The sequence below is a fragment of the Molothrus ater genome, chromosome 3 (assembly GCF_012460135.2).
Source record: "Molothrus ater isolate BHLD 08-10-18 breed brown headed cowbird chromosome 3, BPBGC_Mater_1.1, whole genome shotgun sequence".
NCBI classification, from domain to species: Eukaryota; Metazoa; Chordata; class Aves; order Passeriformes; family Icteridae; genus Molothrus; species Molothrus ater.
This window is the reverse complement of record NC_050480.2, coordinates 45060528-45076134: the sequence shown is the minus strand read 5'-3', so window position 1 is coordinate 45076134 and position 15607 is coordinate 45060528. Positions and strand designations below refer to the sequence as shown.

Genomic DNA, 15607 nt, shown 5'->3' with positions numbered 1-15607 from the left:
CATCATGTAGAAAACATACAGAACATTCTATGTCCATAAAACAATGGAGTAAAAGTAAAAATGACCCAAACCACTCCTCAATAATCAGAACAGCACAGATAGTTTTACAGCAAATCAATCCTTATAGTTAGAATTAAAAAAAATAATAAAAGTATTTATTTCATGTTTCTGTGTTTTAGTAGAGATATGAAATGTAAATACTAATTGATTTGAAAGACACAAGAGACACCTTTTAATGTCAGAATTGTAATATGCCAAAACACATTAAAATATTAAAAATATTTAAGAGCTAATTCCCTCAGTGCCCCTCAATAGAGACAAATTTCTTTTTATTAATGGAAAAAGAGAGACAGATCCCAGAGCAAACACAGGACAAGGACTCATCTCTTACACTTGTAATTAACTCATGTCTATATCCTTAAACAGTGATGATCACTAAAAACTCGCCATTAAACAGTAATAAATATAAAGCTCCTATTGTCAACACAAGCAAAAATTCTTAACAGTACCAATGAACAGAAGTTCACCACATTTTATTAAGAAGCACTAACACATATATGAACATAAAACTACTGGATGAATTATAGGTACTAAATGTAAATGACTATGGCAAAACGTAGTATTATGGTATTTTAAAAACGTGAACTAATACTAGGGCAGAATAATTTAAAAGATTCAGTCTGTTATTATCAGACTTTTAGACTAAGTTACTATCTGTAATACCTAACTAAAAAGTTAAATTTAAATGAGATAAATGCATAAGATCTACAAATTATTCTTTATTTAATCGTATGTAATACTGTGCATGTTTTTATTTCACTAATATTAATCTGGGGACTTATATCTGCCATATCCAGCTTGTGACATGCAGTTCACTGGCATAATAAGCTGCAGTAAGCCATGAACCAAAAAACATAAATGTCAGCTGGAAGCTATGAAATAATGTCTAACATGACAAGAAAAACAAAACAAGTATAATCTTACTTCAAAACTCTTCACTTCTTCTTCACCATCATCATCTTCTTCATCATGGCAACTCTGATACCATGTAGAAAGAAAACATTGCTGATAACTCACAATTTACAGATAACACTTTACAAATTAATTATCTTGATCTTCTAAACTAACTTAATTAAAACACAAAATAAGCAATAGGTATCAAACAAGTTACCTTTGCCATAATGTCAGCATAAGCCATATACAGGAAATCTTCTTCCAGTTTGCTGGTTAACAGACAGAGGAAAGGTAAAATGAGGAAGATTATTTACAGTAGAACTGAAGTGCCAAAATATTTTTAAATATCTTAAAAATATTTTAAAATAACTTCTATGCTCATAAATAATTACTAAAGTTTTTTTGGAAAATGAAGACTTTATTAACTTATACAAATAGAAAAGTATAGCCAGCTACAAATACAGTACTCATTAATTCATAAACACCTTCCAGTAAAGTGAATATAGTTAATTTTTAATTATACTTGGAATGTATTTCATATTCAGAATGTAACTGTCAATAGGGAACATAGAAGACAGAGGAGTAGTGAGCCCTGAACACAGTATTCATAGCTGTGGAAAAAGTCATATTAAAATCTCTTTACATACCACAAGCTAAAGAGGTTTGAGTGTAACTCAAACTCACCGTATGTTCATACACACAGTTTGGCCTAGCTTATGCAATCTCACTTGAAAAGAGACATATATAACTCCAAATACAGGAGTAATCTGAAAATCTGCATACACTCTGAAGTGTCTCACACCATCCCTACCATTTTTCAGTCAAGGCTGTTCGACTGAATAGCAGAATTAGTTGATGTAAAGGATCAACTCTTTTAAGGCTTTCATCTTCTTCTGGTGGTTCCTCTCCAGGTTTCTTTAGGGAAAAAAAATAATTTAAAAATATATTTAATTCTCTATAGTGAAAAATGTTTCACTCTGTGCAATTTTCTAAACATTTAATATTAACATAGGTAATTTTGATTTGAACAACCAGGAGGAAGCAACTTCCAAGCAAAGTATGACAAAATTGAACCCCGACTGTGTTTATGACCATGAAGACTTACAAAGATGATGCCCCTTGCAAAGCTTTGGATTTCTTCTCATAAAAATCAACTCTCTTCCCTAGATTCAGAAAACAACTTCAGTCTTACTCTGTTATCCAGAACTAGTGGTAACCACATGCCATCATTTATTATTACACTGTCTGTTGCTATGTTAACAAGCTTCATCAGATAAAAATGAGAATCCTGTTTCAAGTCTATGCTAGGTATAATGTTCACTGAGAAACTCTGAGAGACTTTGAGGGAGAAGAAATCCAAACCTGAAGCTTACCAACAGTTTTAGACAGCTCCAGTCTACCAACAACACTAATGCTGGCAGGATGTAGAATTTTAGGACATGTACAATCAATAATGTACAAAAAATATCAGATATCATTCAATAATAAATATAAATGCATAAAGAGGGTTCTTTTTTCATGTGGTTATTTTTTTTCAGTTTTAGGCAGCTTCAGTTGGCTTTCTTTGAAAGAAAATGTGGTCCTAAATACTAGAATGACAACAACAAAAGGAGTGTTCTGAAAAGCATCTATACAAATCTCTGACTTCTTAATGTTTGCCAAAAGACATTTTCAGAAAGCAACTTTTGCCTATCAAGTTATTAACAAAATTGCTTCATCCAGACACTTTTTTCTATGAAGAATATAGAATCTCAAAGAAAATTGGTTGAATAAAATATGCCCACTCTTTGCCCTTGTTTTCATCTAGCGCTATACTCCAAAATACAGATAAAAAAAATTCCATGCATTGATAAGACAGGATGAGTAACACATTATTATATCACCATATGTTATCTGTTAAGCAATAAGGATGGGTTGGCCACTTCAGAGATACGAGGAAAATGGATTGTTGTCTATTAAGAAAACAAACTTTGCATGCCAGAGAGATTCCTGTGGGAATGCTTATAGCTTTCTATGAATACTACTATTTCTATGGGCCTGTGAAGTCCACCTTTCTCATGCAGCTGTACCAAACATGACTGGCTGCAGCTGAGAATTCCCTTCAGCTGATGCCTATGCAAAATGGTTGTTCCACATGCCATTCTATGATGGCCATACAAGGTTCATTTCACATTTTTCAGTATGTGATAATATTTACAGTATCAATAACAAGACCAGAACAATTATGGATGTCTTCCCCTGCTCTTTATTTCAATCTCACTTAGAACGCTGACCTTCTCTTTAATTAACTGGCAGTATTCTGTACTTCATAATGTTATCAACCAGGATATCTCCTTAATGCTTTAAAAACTGATGAAACAAAAGGGCAGAAGTTGTGTTAATGTGTTACTAGTTTACATAGATTTATTGAAATTAAATGGAGGATCAAATTCACCAATGACTGAGTGAAGGAGAACACATTATTAAGCATGAACACTAGAATCAGTGATTTTCTGGCATTTCTGGCAAAAAAGTATGCTTAATATTCATCGTCTTGAGACATTTGCCCTATAATTATTTAAGTGTAAAACAAAAAGCTTTACCTGAATGTAACATAAGAGGGTAAAACAAATAGGTTGGGTAAGTTTTGGCTGCCGTTTCTAAATCTTGAAGACTTAAAAAATATTATTTTATATAATTTAATTGTATTATTAATATTTTATATAATCTAAATTTCTATTAAACAGATTGTTCTTACAATTTATTATGTCAAATAACATCCACCAACAATTACGTCAAATAAGCTTAAGTGTTCATATATCCTATTTATTTAAGCGGAAGGATTTTTACAATTAATAAAAAGTGCTGAATACCTTATGATATTAACATCAAACATAAAAATCTAGTTGCCTCAGAGGATTGATATGTTGAATCAGAATTAAGAATCAGCACAATTAAACTCCTCAAAAAGAGCACAAGTGAATTCTTTTATCCCTTAACTTCATAAGTGGAAGAAGAAGATTCACTTTTGTATAACAGACTTAAGGAGAGAAGATTCAGGGAGAAAAACTGCAAGTGTAAATTCAGTTCTCTGCTTTTATGTGAGGGAAATGCTTAATTCCCAAATCCCAGAAAAAGCTTTTACCACCAGTCTATAAATCACCAGGTTCTGGCAAAGGCAGCAGTAAAATAGCTTTGACTGTATTTGGTCCTTCCAATAATTTTTACTTAGCAGAAAAGAATGGTCAAGGTTCTCAGTATTGAGAAAGAACTCACTATGGCATAAAAGATTGTAGTGTACTAACTAGAGAGAGTTAAAGGACAGGGATCTAGCCTATGGTTTCTGGGTCCTGGATCAATTAATTTTCCATTTAATATGTGAACAGTCCAGAAACTTCAGACAACCCTTCAAGAATACATCAGAGAGCCCAAGGCTCCCCCTTTCTCCCCTTCCAGATGAGTTCTGCCACCCTAGCCTAGGCTGTGATTCCATCTTGACAGTTCAATAAACTTTTAATTCCTTGCTCTACCAGGGTATAGTTTCCCTAAGAGGAAACTTCACCAGCAACACAAACACATCTTTCATGACGTCTACAAAACATCCTGTGTCAGATCCACAAAGCTGAAACTCAAACTCTCACACTTCTGTGAGTGAGTGCTGTAAGGCAGCAAGAATGTGATGCAAATTTATCTAAAAGACAGATGGAGTTTAGTGCGCTCTTATTAACGAAAGGTGCAATACACGTCTCCTGAAGAGAGCAATGGAAACACACAAATCCATATGTTTGAGGAGTTAAAAGGGAATTACTGTAGGGTTTTTTCCTTTTTTTAAATAAAGGATGATTAAAAAAGCCAGGTCAGTCTGTTTCTGTCCTCTGAGAAAGTTTTTCACTCAAGCTACTGGTTGGCAAGGAGTTATTAATAAACTTAGCAGATATATGGGGTCATCATGGAGGTAAGGAGATAATCCTTTATGTCAGTGAAGCCAAATTACCATGCTGGGCTATTTCCTTACATGCACACACCTGCACAGACCTGCACATACACGCACACGTGCAGAGACCTATGTTGCTCCACTGCACACTCATGCTCCCAACTGCTAAAATAGAATTATTTTTGAGACTGAACCTGCACTATTTAAAACACTTGCATTGTGTTGGGATACATAAGGATATCAGTTTAAAAGGCTGTATACAAAGTAAACATTTGTAGAAGTCTCTTGTATTTTCAGAGTAAGAATAATATTGTTCGTAAAATAAGGATGCCACTAGGAATTAATTCTGCACATGTGCTGGCAAAACTGAACTTCCAAAGTCTGTCTGTGTTGAGCTCATTGCTGCTGATTTCCCTTTCACTATTTCGATCCTAATTTTCAAAATTGTTTACAACTTGGGTGACTGGTTTTAAGCATAAGCTTTAAGCAGTAAAAGCAGACTATTAATTTTTTTGCTAATCGAAATTTTATGGTTTTCTTCCTCTCTCTATTACAGAGAGCAGGCTCCCCTTACAATAAAAATACTTATTTCAGATAGTGTTCTGTTGGACCTCCCAGGGACTGAATCAGTTCCTAGTTTCTTGCCTAAGCTGTGAAAAAGCTACCTTTCAGAGAGACAATTGCAAAGGGATGAGGACCCCAGACTTAAATGGAAATCATTGTAGGTATTTGCAAGGCAAAAGACATGGCTCTAACACTTCACTACTGGGAAAAATCTTCATGTCCCTGCCAAGAGGATTCTTCTGTGAAGAAGTAGACTCTGACAGGTTCTAAGGAACTGACTGATCTAAGACTAGATTCCTCTAGTTTCATATTCTATCCTTTTGACTTAAATGGCTTTAATGTGGATTATGTAGTCCTCAAATACACAAAAGTTAGCTGCAAAACAGGAGGGAATAGGTTGTTCAAGTTCTCCACAGGGCAGAAGATAAGAGATAGGGGAATGACACCAATTGAGATGTAATTTAGGAAAAAAAGCTTTTTAAAAGGTTATTGAAGCCCTGAAGCAAAGAGCCTGAGAGGATTTTGGAATCTCCATCATGTGTAATTTTTAAAAAGCTGTCAAAGTGACTTGGTTATAGCTCATCCCTTTGGGTAGAGAGAGCTTAAGGGATTTCTTAGCTACTTCAGAGATTTATAATTATTACTATACAAGGAGAATGTTAATCCATAATACATTCCTATGACCCTTTTACCCAGACGTACTGCTAAGTCTTCTATCAGTTTGTCTTCAAAGTAGTGTTCTTCTGTTTCAATCCAAGATTTGTCATAGCCTTGAAGAAAGAGATTGACGGCTCGGTGTCTAAAAAGGAACATTTAAAACAAAAGCTGTAAACTTGTAAAAAGAAGTTTTGGCCAATATGAATTTCATTTAGCTTGAACAACTGTCCAGTCATTACAATAATAATTTAAAAGGCAAGAAAAAGTTCTATGCTAAAACCTATCACAGCACCCATTTAAAAAGAAAATTTACATTAAAATGTTTTATTTAAAACTGTGTCACACTAACTTGCTAAAATATAGTAATAATTATTTAGGAATAGATAATAAATAAAACTGTAAAGAAATTTAAATGCAACAAATAAAAATAAATGACCGCATTGGTGAGTTTCATGTTCTTTATATATAAAATATTTTTATAATTTTTAATACAAATATTAAGATAACAGAAATGGATAACTTTGGATTGTGCTCAAATAATTGCATTTTTTAAAGCTGAGGATTACACTTGAAATTAGAAATTGAAAATTTATTTTTTTGTTATTCTTTTCAGAAGATGGGGAAAAGTAATTAAACCTAATAAATAAAGCAATATACAAGCTATAATATCAAGTTTATCAATTACTGGCTTTCTTTTTTTTTTTTTTCCCTTTTGAACTTGCCAAATAGCTCTGTATGAACTGCAGTGGATTTGTGAAAGAACAATACAGCTCTTACCTTGGCAGATTATACAATGGTGCCATTCTAAAGCAGGCCACTACTGCTCTTTTCCTCTGTTTAGACAGCAGCTTATGCCACACTGCTTTTTTGGACCGCTGAGGATGCTCAACCTGTTACATGAAATACACATGGAAAAATAATGTGGCAATGTCCCTAGTGTCAGGAAACAGTAATATTAGTAAAAATGTTAGTTAACAGATAAATCAAGTAGAAAAGCAACAGAAGAAGAATAGATCAGAAAAAGGGTTCTAGACAGAGTTCAAGCATTCAGCCAAATCATAGAATCAGAAATTAGAAAATAAACTTAAAGCAAAAATCTCCCTTTCTTGGTACGATATAGATATTCTTCTTTTCACTTCATTCTACTTTTGCTATCTTTTATATAGCACACTATCATCAATAAGGCCATCTCTCAGGAAGCCTTAACTTTCAATGCAAAGAGCCTTCTTTCATTCCAGCTTTTATGTGTAGCTCTTCACACATGTACAGGTAAATTGTACTCTCACATTGCCTCAGACAATATTGTTAAAGAAATTTTCATGGATACAAAAAATCTTTTATTTGTAATATTTACCATAATCAGTTATGATGGGAAGGAAGTAACTTCAGGAAAGAGTGACAAGTACAAAGACTCAAGACTAAATCTTTCCTGTGAAGTAGCACACACAGAATGTACATCAAATGTACATCAATACTTCAAAATACTTTAGCTACATTACAGAAAACTAAAGCTCTGTCTTAAAATATATTCTCTTTCTGCATCTTGGCTCTACAGCAGCATGAGATGAAATAGGGTGTGCTCTATCTTTATCTTTTATGCCTTTACGGTTTCTTCTTCCACCTTTAATTCTTTTTTCCATCCCAAGAAAATCACTGCTGTGGTGCTGAAGAGCACCTGCATACTTCTGTATATAACCTGACTGGATAACTGGGAACCATGACTGCAGACTGTGCTACAGATCACTCCTTTCCCACAGCCTATTTAGTCTCTGTGACTTATTTCACACATCTTCCATAAAAATTATATAATTTGATTTAACCTATGCAGCTATTGTAGAGTTAAGGGGAATTGAACTTTGGAGTGGGCTGTTTGGTTTTTTATGGGTGGTTTGTTTCTTTTACAAACAACTACACTGCTCTGTGTTCCAACAGCATCAAAAGAAGCCAGTGGAAGTTAGCATTTCTACCCCAAAAGTCTTGCTAATTCTCCCTTGCAATAAAATCAAGTATTATATGAAAAAATGCAGTGACAATTCTGATATTTATGTAGACTCAAAATTCAATCCAAATTTGGTTATCAAGTTTAGTGAAATACAAAAAAATATTAATAGTTAAACAATGAACATTTAATTAAACAGACAAAAACACTGCCATTCAGTGAAATATAGAATTAAACTTGTAAGATTAAATAGGAGCAATCTTAAATAGGTTCTTCATAAAAGGTAAAATAGAAAAGAAAAATATTTTTTAAGAGGAAAGACAAAAAAACATTCACTGCAAACATGTTTACAGTCACAAAAACAAGTGCCAGCACTACTATTTAAAAGTCAGACAAATCCAAATATGAAAGTTAGGTAATTAGTAATATCTTCACAAACAATTATAAAACCCTCAATACTTTCCCAAAAGAAATAGCCTCGGCCTACGCAAGCAGATTTCTGCAAACAGTAAAAACAAAGAAATTAGGTCTGCATGGAAAGAAAACACACAGAATGGACTGGGCATTCATTGCCAGTGCAATACAGAAAACTATTAAAGTATATATGGAGAACAGAGTATTTGTATACAAAGAGCAAAGGATTACTCAAGATTGTCATAAAAACAGATGCAGTGCTCATATATTCACTAAGTTTTAAAGAGATTTCCCATTTAGGTAACAAAAGCTCCTGAGAAATAGGTGCAAGGCAGCCATTAAAAAAAAAAAAAGGCAGAAAACTTGTCAACAAGTCATTGTTTAAGTCTGATCAGAAGTATTGATCTTTAATGTTGATCTGGATGGGAATCCATCCTGTTCTGTACTATTGCTGGATCATCTCGGTCAACTTTGATAAAACCAAGGTAGAAGAGAAAACCTTTCCCTCCTCCCCCTCATATTTCTAGCTTTTCTCTAGTCTTCTTTCCTCAGAGCAAACCTATATCCTTTCAAATCAGCACCCATTCTCCTCTCTTGCTCTCTCTCAGAGGCAAACCATGATTGACAAGGATTTACTTCCATACTTCTATCCCTTTTTGCTTGCTCCCTGCATATTCAGCAACAGGTAAAAATTAGTGACTCCTCTTTATTCTCTTCTACAAAACTGTGTAAGGCTGTTGAACTTGCAGCAAATCCATATCAAAGCTGGCAAACTATATGAAGAAGAGTTGTGTGATGCAACAGACAGGACACAGATATTCAGATCAACACACCTTCTGCAGAGTGTGTATAAGAGCACATTCACATATCTCTCAGGTTCCTATTGACTGAACCAGTGACTTCCTGACAGTGAGGAAACTTCTTGACATTGGATCTGAAAACTTTTTGAACGAAACCAACTAATCTAATGAGAATGCAAGAGAACCTTGAATTTTCAAATGTTCTTTGAAAAGGAAAAAATAAAAGTAAAATTTATATGAAGATAGTTTGTAACGTATGGTCTGCAACCAGATATATTCATGTCTGCTATGAGGAACACCTTCAAGTTATTGTCCTGTTTTTTCACTACATGTTAAAAAGAAAAAAAACATAATAAATCTTAAGTGCATAATAGGGAATAACTCAAAGAAAAGTCACAAAAATAACTTATCAGCTAGTCTTTGACCTGTAAGATGTATTCATATAGGAGATTTTTAAACTTCATATTTTAAAAAATATGGAAAGGACAGAAAATAAAAAACAAAATTACATAAGTAAAAGTTATTGCAGTTCAGGCCACATAAGAAGCTCATATATTAATGCAAAAACCATTAAATAATACAACAGAGTTTTTTGCCAGATTCTGAAGCAACTTAAAGTTTCTGACTGAGTTTTTCAGAAAAAAATAATTCCTCCAACCTGCTTCTGCTGTTTCTTGAATGCAGCAAGGAATATATGAGTTTTCCATATTGGCCAAACAAATTGTTGGAGCTGCTGCAAATACACTGCAAGATAGATATGACCATAATACTGGACTACAAAACACAGGATTAAGCATGTAAACAGTAGCTATCAAAAGAAAGAAAAAAGATTATAACATTAAATACAGCAGGTGAAAGTACAAATAAAAGTGTGAATAATTTTATTTAGATTAAGAAGCAATGAAATTGGTAAAATGTGTCTAACCTGTTCCAGGTGAAACAGCACATTAGCTATATCAAGGACCCTTTCCACAGTCTTCTCTGGATCTGAGGAATCTTCAGTCCTGTTTGGCAAATCTTTGTAAAGTGCCATCTGCCATCTAATGGCAGGATCCTCAAGCTGCAGGAGAAAGATTTCACATGTCAGCAAGGCAAGATGTTCCAAACAGTTTAATTAGTAGAGAAACAGCTTCAAAGGTAAACTGAAACACTTTATATGGCTAATTTACACATTTACATCACCCATCCAGCATCCATTACACTGTGAGAACAAGACTAATTTGTGCAATGCTTTGTAAGAGCTTCCGGAAAACAAAGTGTTTTGGGTTGGAAGGCAACTTTACGGCCATCTACTTCCAACCCCTCTGCCATACACAAGGACACCTTCCACAAGAGCAGATTTCTCAAAGTCATGTCCAACTCGGCCTTGAATACTTCCAGAGATGATGTATCCACAGTTTCTATGGGTGATCTGTCCCACAGAACTAAAACACTAATAACCATACAAATAGCAAAAAATCATTGGTCAACAAATAGCACTGGCACCAGCAATGAATATAGTATTTGAGGAAAAGTAATGAGTATGAGGTACACAGACATAATGTAGTATACTGCCTTTCCCATTATTAAATGAAACAACACTAAGAGTTGCTCTATTAGTTGGGATTCTTGGTTTTCAGTCATGGAAATTAGTGGTATTGCTATTATTTACATCTATTTTAAAATTTTTCTTTAATTGTTAGAAAATCCTCATTTTACTGATTATTAGCTAAAAAATTAGAAGTTACTTTGGAAAACTGAAATTCAGATGCATTTGCTTATCAGCCTACAAATTATAAAGAACTTTAAGAAGCAAAACGGTTTTTACCAAGTTTTTCCCTTAACATTTAATTTTTTCTACTCCATTAATTTGTAATTCTCTGTTTTACAACTGGTGTTTTCTTTTAGGTTTGTTTTGTCTCCCCAGTCCTTCTGCTAATCAAGACTAATGCAACACACTTTGCAACCATTTACCGTGCCAATGACACTGATGACCCATTTTACTGAGAACTGTGGCAAGTGATCATTCCTGATTCTGCAGCTGCTGTTGCAGACACATTGGCCCAGATGGCTTGAGAACTCAGGGGGCTTAACCCTACAGATTTCCCTAGGGCTTGAACTCAACACTTACTTGTCTAAAATTTCTTTGTGAACCCAGATTTCAATTTGTGCTTGAGACAATAATGCTAATTCATCTCCTCAAAACATATTACGATATAAGGTTTACTCAAGTTCCAGGAATGATTAAAAACTTACACAGTCGTTCATTAATAGTTTATTACAACCTAGAAAGCCACATTTTGCAGGCATTTCTTCCACCTTTCGGCTTTTCCATTTCTTAACAACTGGCACATCCACAGTCTTTGTTTGAGCATTTGACTGGATCATCATGAATGGATAGTCCACAAAAGACTTTTTAATCACAGGTGGAGATGTCTTTTGATCTGAGGACTCCTCACATTCTATCAAGGTACAGCTTTTTTGTATAGGTAGTTTTCTAAGGGCATGAGTAGTTGGCATTTCAAGGTGTGAATTAGAATGGCTGGAAGAAGATTTTGGTGACTTGAGCTTCATCCATGTCAAAATGAATGCAAGTTTCATCATCAAATTCTTGAAATAAAAGGCTTGGTACTGAGTAACAGCATGCAGGCATGCAAGGAAAGGAAAGACAGAAACAGGGTGAAGACAAATGTAGACAAAGGTAGACAAATGCATGAAATAGACGCCATAACATTAATAGCTAAAGATTCAGAAGGATGATTCTTTAACAGTGTAGTACTCCAAAAAGGAATCTAGATAAATTACATTTTAGCTCTTAAATGTAAACAACAGAATGTTAGGTGTCTGTGAGAAGAAGTGGTTAACAGAAAACACCATTTAAAGAAAGAATATTGCTATGGTTGGAAGCAAACCAGCCTTTCAAAAAGCAGTATTTTTCCCATATTTTGAAAGCCACTTTACACAAACACCACTATAACTAAGTTACATATTAATTCATAGTAGAAAATAATAGTTTCAATTTATAAGACCACTTGGCCCTCATTCCATTATATCTGATTCAATTAGACAACAAAAGGGCAGTTATGCATGATGGCATCATTTTTTGTAACAAGAAACATCATCTTGACTGTATAGTGACTGAACCTAACAACATCAGAGAATTATGGAATAAATTGTATTGCAATTTGTACATAATTACTGAATTTAACTTTAGACGTTATACTTTAAGTAATTAGCTACACACATTTAGTGTTAACTCTAGAATGTGTCACTGATAAATCACAGTTTTGTCTGCAGTTAACTACTTGTCACATGCAGGTCTAAATCAGAGCTTTTAAAAGTTATTAAAGCAATATGTAAACAGCTGTAAAATAAAGCTAACTACAACAGCAGTTTAGTTTTGTTATCTATGTTTTATGTCGTTCTCTTTCAGATTTTCATCTTCCACTGGGAATTCATTCAAATATAGGAACTTCTACAGTCACTGATGAAAGGTTTACAATTGGAAAATCCAACAGTGTGATTTTGATTTAGCTAAAATTACTTTTGTCTTAATTATCAAGGCATTGTGAAATTGCATCAATCTAAGACATTTAAAAGAAATTTTATTCTCATGTGGTATAAACAGAGAAGATGTAAGTTGCTTAACAAGAGCAAACTTTTAATTGACGCATAGGAAGCTTCTGAAGAGAAAGCACAGACCAAGGTATTAGGATGTATCATGACTTCCAGCAACAAAGCAGTAACAGACAGAAATTTCTTAACAGCAGAACATATCACTGAAGAAACAAAACAGAAACTGAAGTAGTTAAAACAGGAGGGTAAGTGCTAAACAGCAACATCCCAGGCAAGACTTGTAACTGCATGGCTCACAAAATTACAATGTAAACATACTGAAAATGCCAGAACAGAAATATCTATCACTTTCACTAAGAAAACAGTATTGAAGTTTATACACAAAATCACCTCATGTTCAAAGGTTTTATGTTCATGGCATTCACATTGTTTAAGTACTGTTGCTCGTTAAGATCTTCAGAAACACTGCTTTCTTCCTAGTACTTTGCCTGTTTGTTTTCTGCTTCTCAGTATATAACAATATTTGCTATATAAGGATAAGTATTTCAAGGTTTTAGGATTTAACCAAATCTTTTGCTTTTGAGTAAACTTTTCTATGTGCAAACTCTATAATTTAAAGCTACTGGATTAAATACTTTTGCTGTTAACATGGCAGAGACATATGGAAAATATGATGGAAGAAAATTAATCTTCACATATTATTCAGGAAGAACCATCCCACTACCAGCTCATCAAAAAAAAATTATTACTGCCATGCACTGATTGCAGTGGAATCTAGACTTCTGAATGATTCTTAAGTAACAGTCCAGAAAAAACAGCACCAGATTTTCAAATCAGGTTTACTCTTTTGTGACCTTTTAATAAGCATAGAAAACAGTAGTTCAGTTTTCTCTTGAGGTGAATAAAAGATGGGGAAGGGGGAGGAGGTAGAGGACAATCCTAAGTAAAGCAAGATCCATTGGTACGATTCCACCTTTCTTCAGTAGCAGAGACAGATGCATAATTTTTTTACACTTCCATATTCTGGCTTCTTTTTCTTTATTTGAAGCATCAATAAAACAGTTCCATTATGCTGGCCATTTCAAGATTTTCCCCTAAAGCTATTCACCTGGCACTAATTGGAATTCAGTAACAGAAATCTATACTTTTTCCAAAATACCTTATTTTCCCAGGGCTGAAAAGCAGGAACCAAACTGAGAAAACTGGAGACTTTTCACTTTACAGACTATGTCAAAATGGCAGCTTTCTTTTCATTCACACTTCCAGCTGATACTAAGTAACTTTGAGCATTTTGCAGACTTTATCTCAAATAGAAGCAGGTGCAGTTTAAACAGTGATAGAACTTCCTTCCATCTCCAACTTTGTATTAATGGTGTGAATGGAGAGAGATTTGAAGGGCCATATATCATTGTATATAGTGCACATAAACACACATTAAAAACCTAACATTTAACAGTTAATATTAACAAGTTACTTGACAGAAGAGAATAAGGAACTACAAGTTATCCTAATAAACCAAGGCAGGTTGCCATTATACAGCGCCGACAAATGAATATAAAGGAAGAAAAATCAAATTTAAAAGCTGCACATAGATTACCTTGCCCTGAAGGTGAAGATTACTACGGATGACATCTCGTACTTCATCTTCAGTGTCTTTCTGCCAATAGATTACAAATCATATAAATTAAGAATGGAAGGTAATTAGGAAACGTTATGATTCATATCAATATCAACCTTGGGCTTCATAAGATGATGAATGAAACTGACAATGTGAAAGATTGAGAAATATATCAGAGACAAACCTTTTCTTAACCAAGCTTGCAGGATCAAGTACTGGATGTCATCATACATATCTGATCACAGCAACACACTAAATGCGAGCCTGACTTCAAATTGCTAACATACACAGACAGAAAGTTTGACCAAATAAAGTCAATAACATGAACAGAGCCTTTTATGATTTGAGTTCTCTTTTTTTGCAGAGCTCTTTCATAGCATCCTTTATAGGATTCAGTTCAGCAGTCCAATGATCCTATAACCCCCTAGAGTGTATAAAGTATTATAGCTTGAGAAAAGGAGTATATTCAAAATTTAAATCAAAGTATTGAACTGTGAGTATATACCCAAAAGAATCACTTCTGAAACAGTCTATCCCTACAGAAATTCTTTCATTCACATGAGAGTGATTAAAAAGAATTAGTTATATTGGGCACAGAAGTTAGGAAACAGCTAGTTCTTAATTTTATGAGAGTCACAAAATCAACCAGATTAGAAAAGACTTTAGAGATCAACTCCAACTAAATTCAAGCTTCATAAAAATATAAAAACCACTATTTTGCATTAAAAATTAGGAGAAAGAAATAATTAGTTCAAATACTGAATGCCATCTCCGTTCATATCCTATTATTCTGAAATACATCCATACTGATCATAAGTATGTTCAAATTGAAATGTTTTAAGCCATGAGGAAAATATGTAGATATAAACCATAATCACCCACTGTGCCCTTATAAAACAGAATTATAATCTTGATTCTCTGCATCAAGCTGTAAGAATTAGCACAGGGTGAAACATTAAAAAAATTAGATTAGTAAATATTTTTAACTTTTAGAAGTGCAAAAAGAGCACCTACCATGCTAAAACGATTTTTGGCCAGTGCAATTAGCTCTTGATCTCCAGGAGCACAAATGTTTAGGCCTATTGGAAGCAATCTCTTCAGTGCTGCCACAATGAGAGAGGTCTGCATAGAGTAGCGGTCACCTTTCGCTTCATCTTCTTCCTTTCCTGGTCAGAAACTGCTGCCTGCAGAAT

General features: G+C 34.0%; 1 protein-coding gene across 1 annotated transcript in view; it reads right to left on the bottom strand.

Annotated features, from left to right (window-relative positions):
* The window catches only part of RYR2 (ryanodine receptor 2), a 385720-nt gene that overhangs the window by 53908 nt on the left and 316205 nt on the right, over positions 1–15607 (bottom strand). Inside the window, 9 exon segments of the mRNA XM_054514420.1 lie at positions 985–1038; positions 1172–1223; positions 1766–1869; positions 6134–6230; positions 6866–6978; positions 10167–10301; positions 14394–14453; positions 15429–15559; positions 15562–15598. Coding sequence (XP_054370395.1) covers positions 985–1038; positions 1172–1223; positions 1766–1869; positions 6134–6230; positions 6866–6978; positions 10167–10301; positions 14394–14453; positions 15429–15559; positions 15562–15598 — 783 coding nt within the window.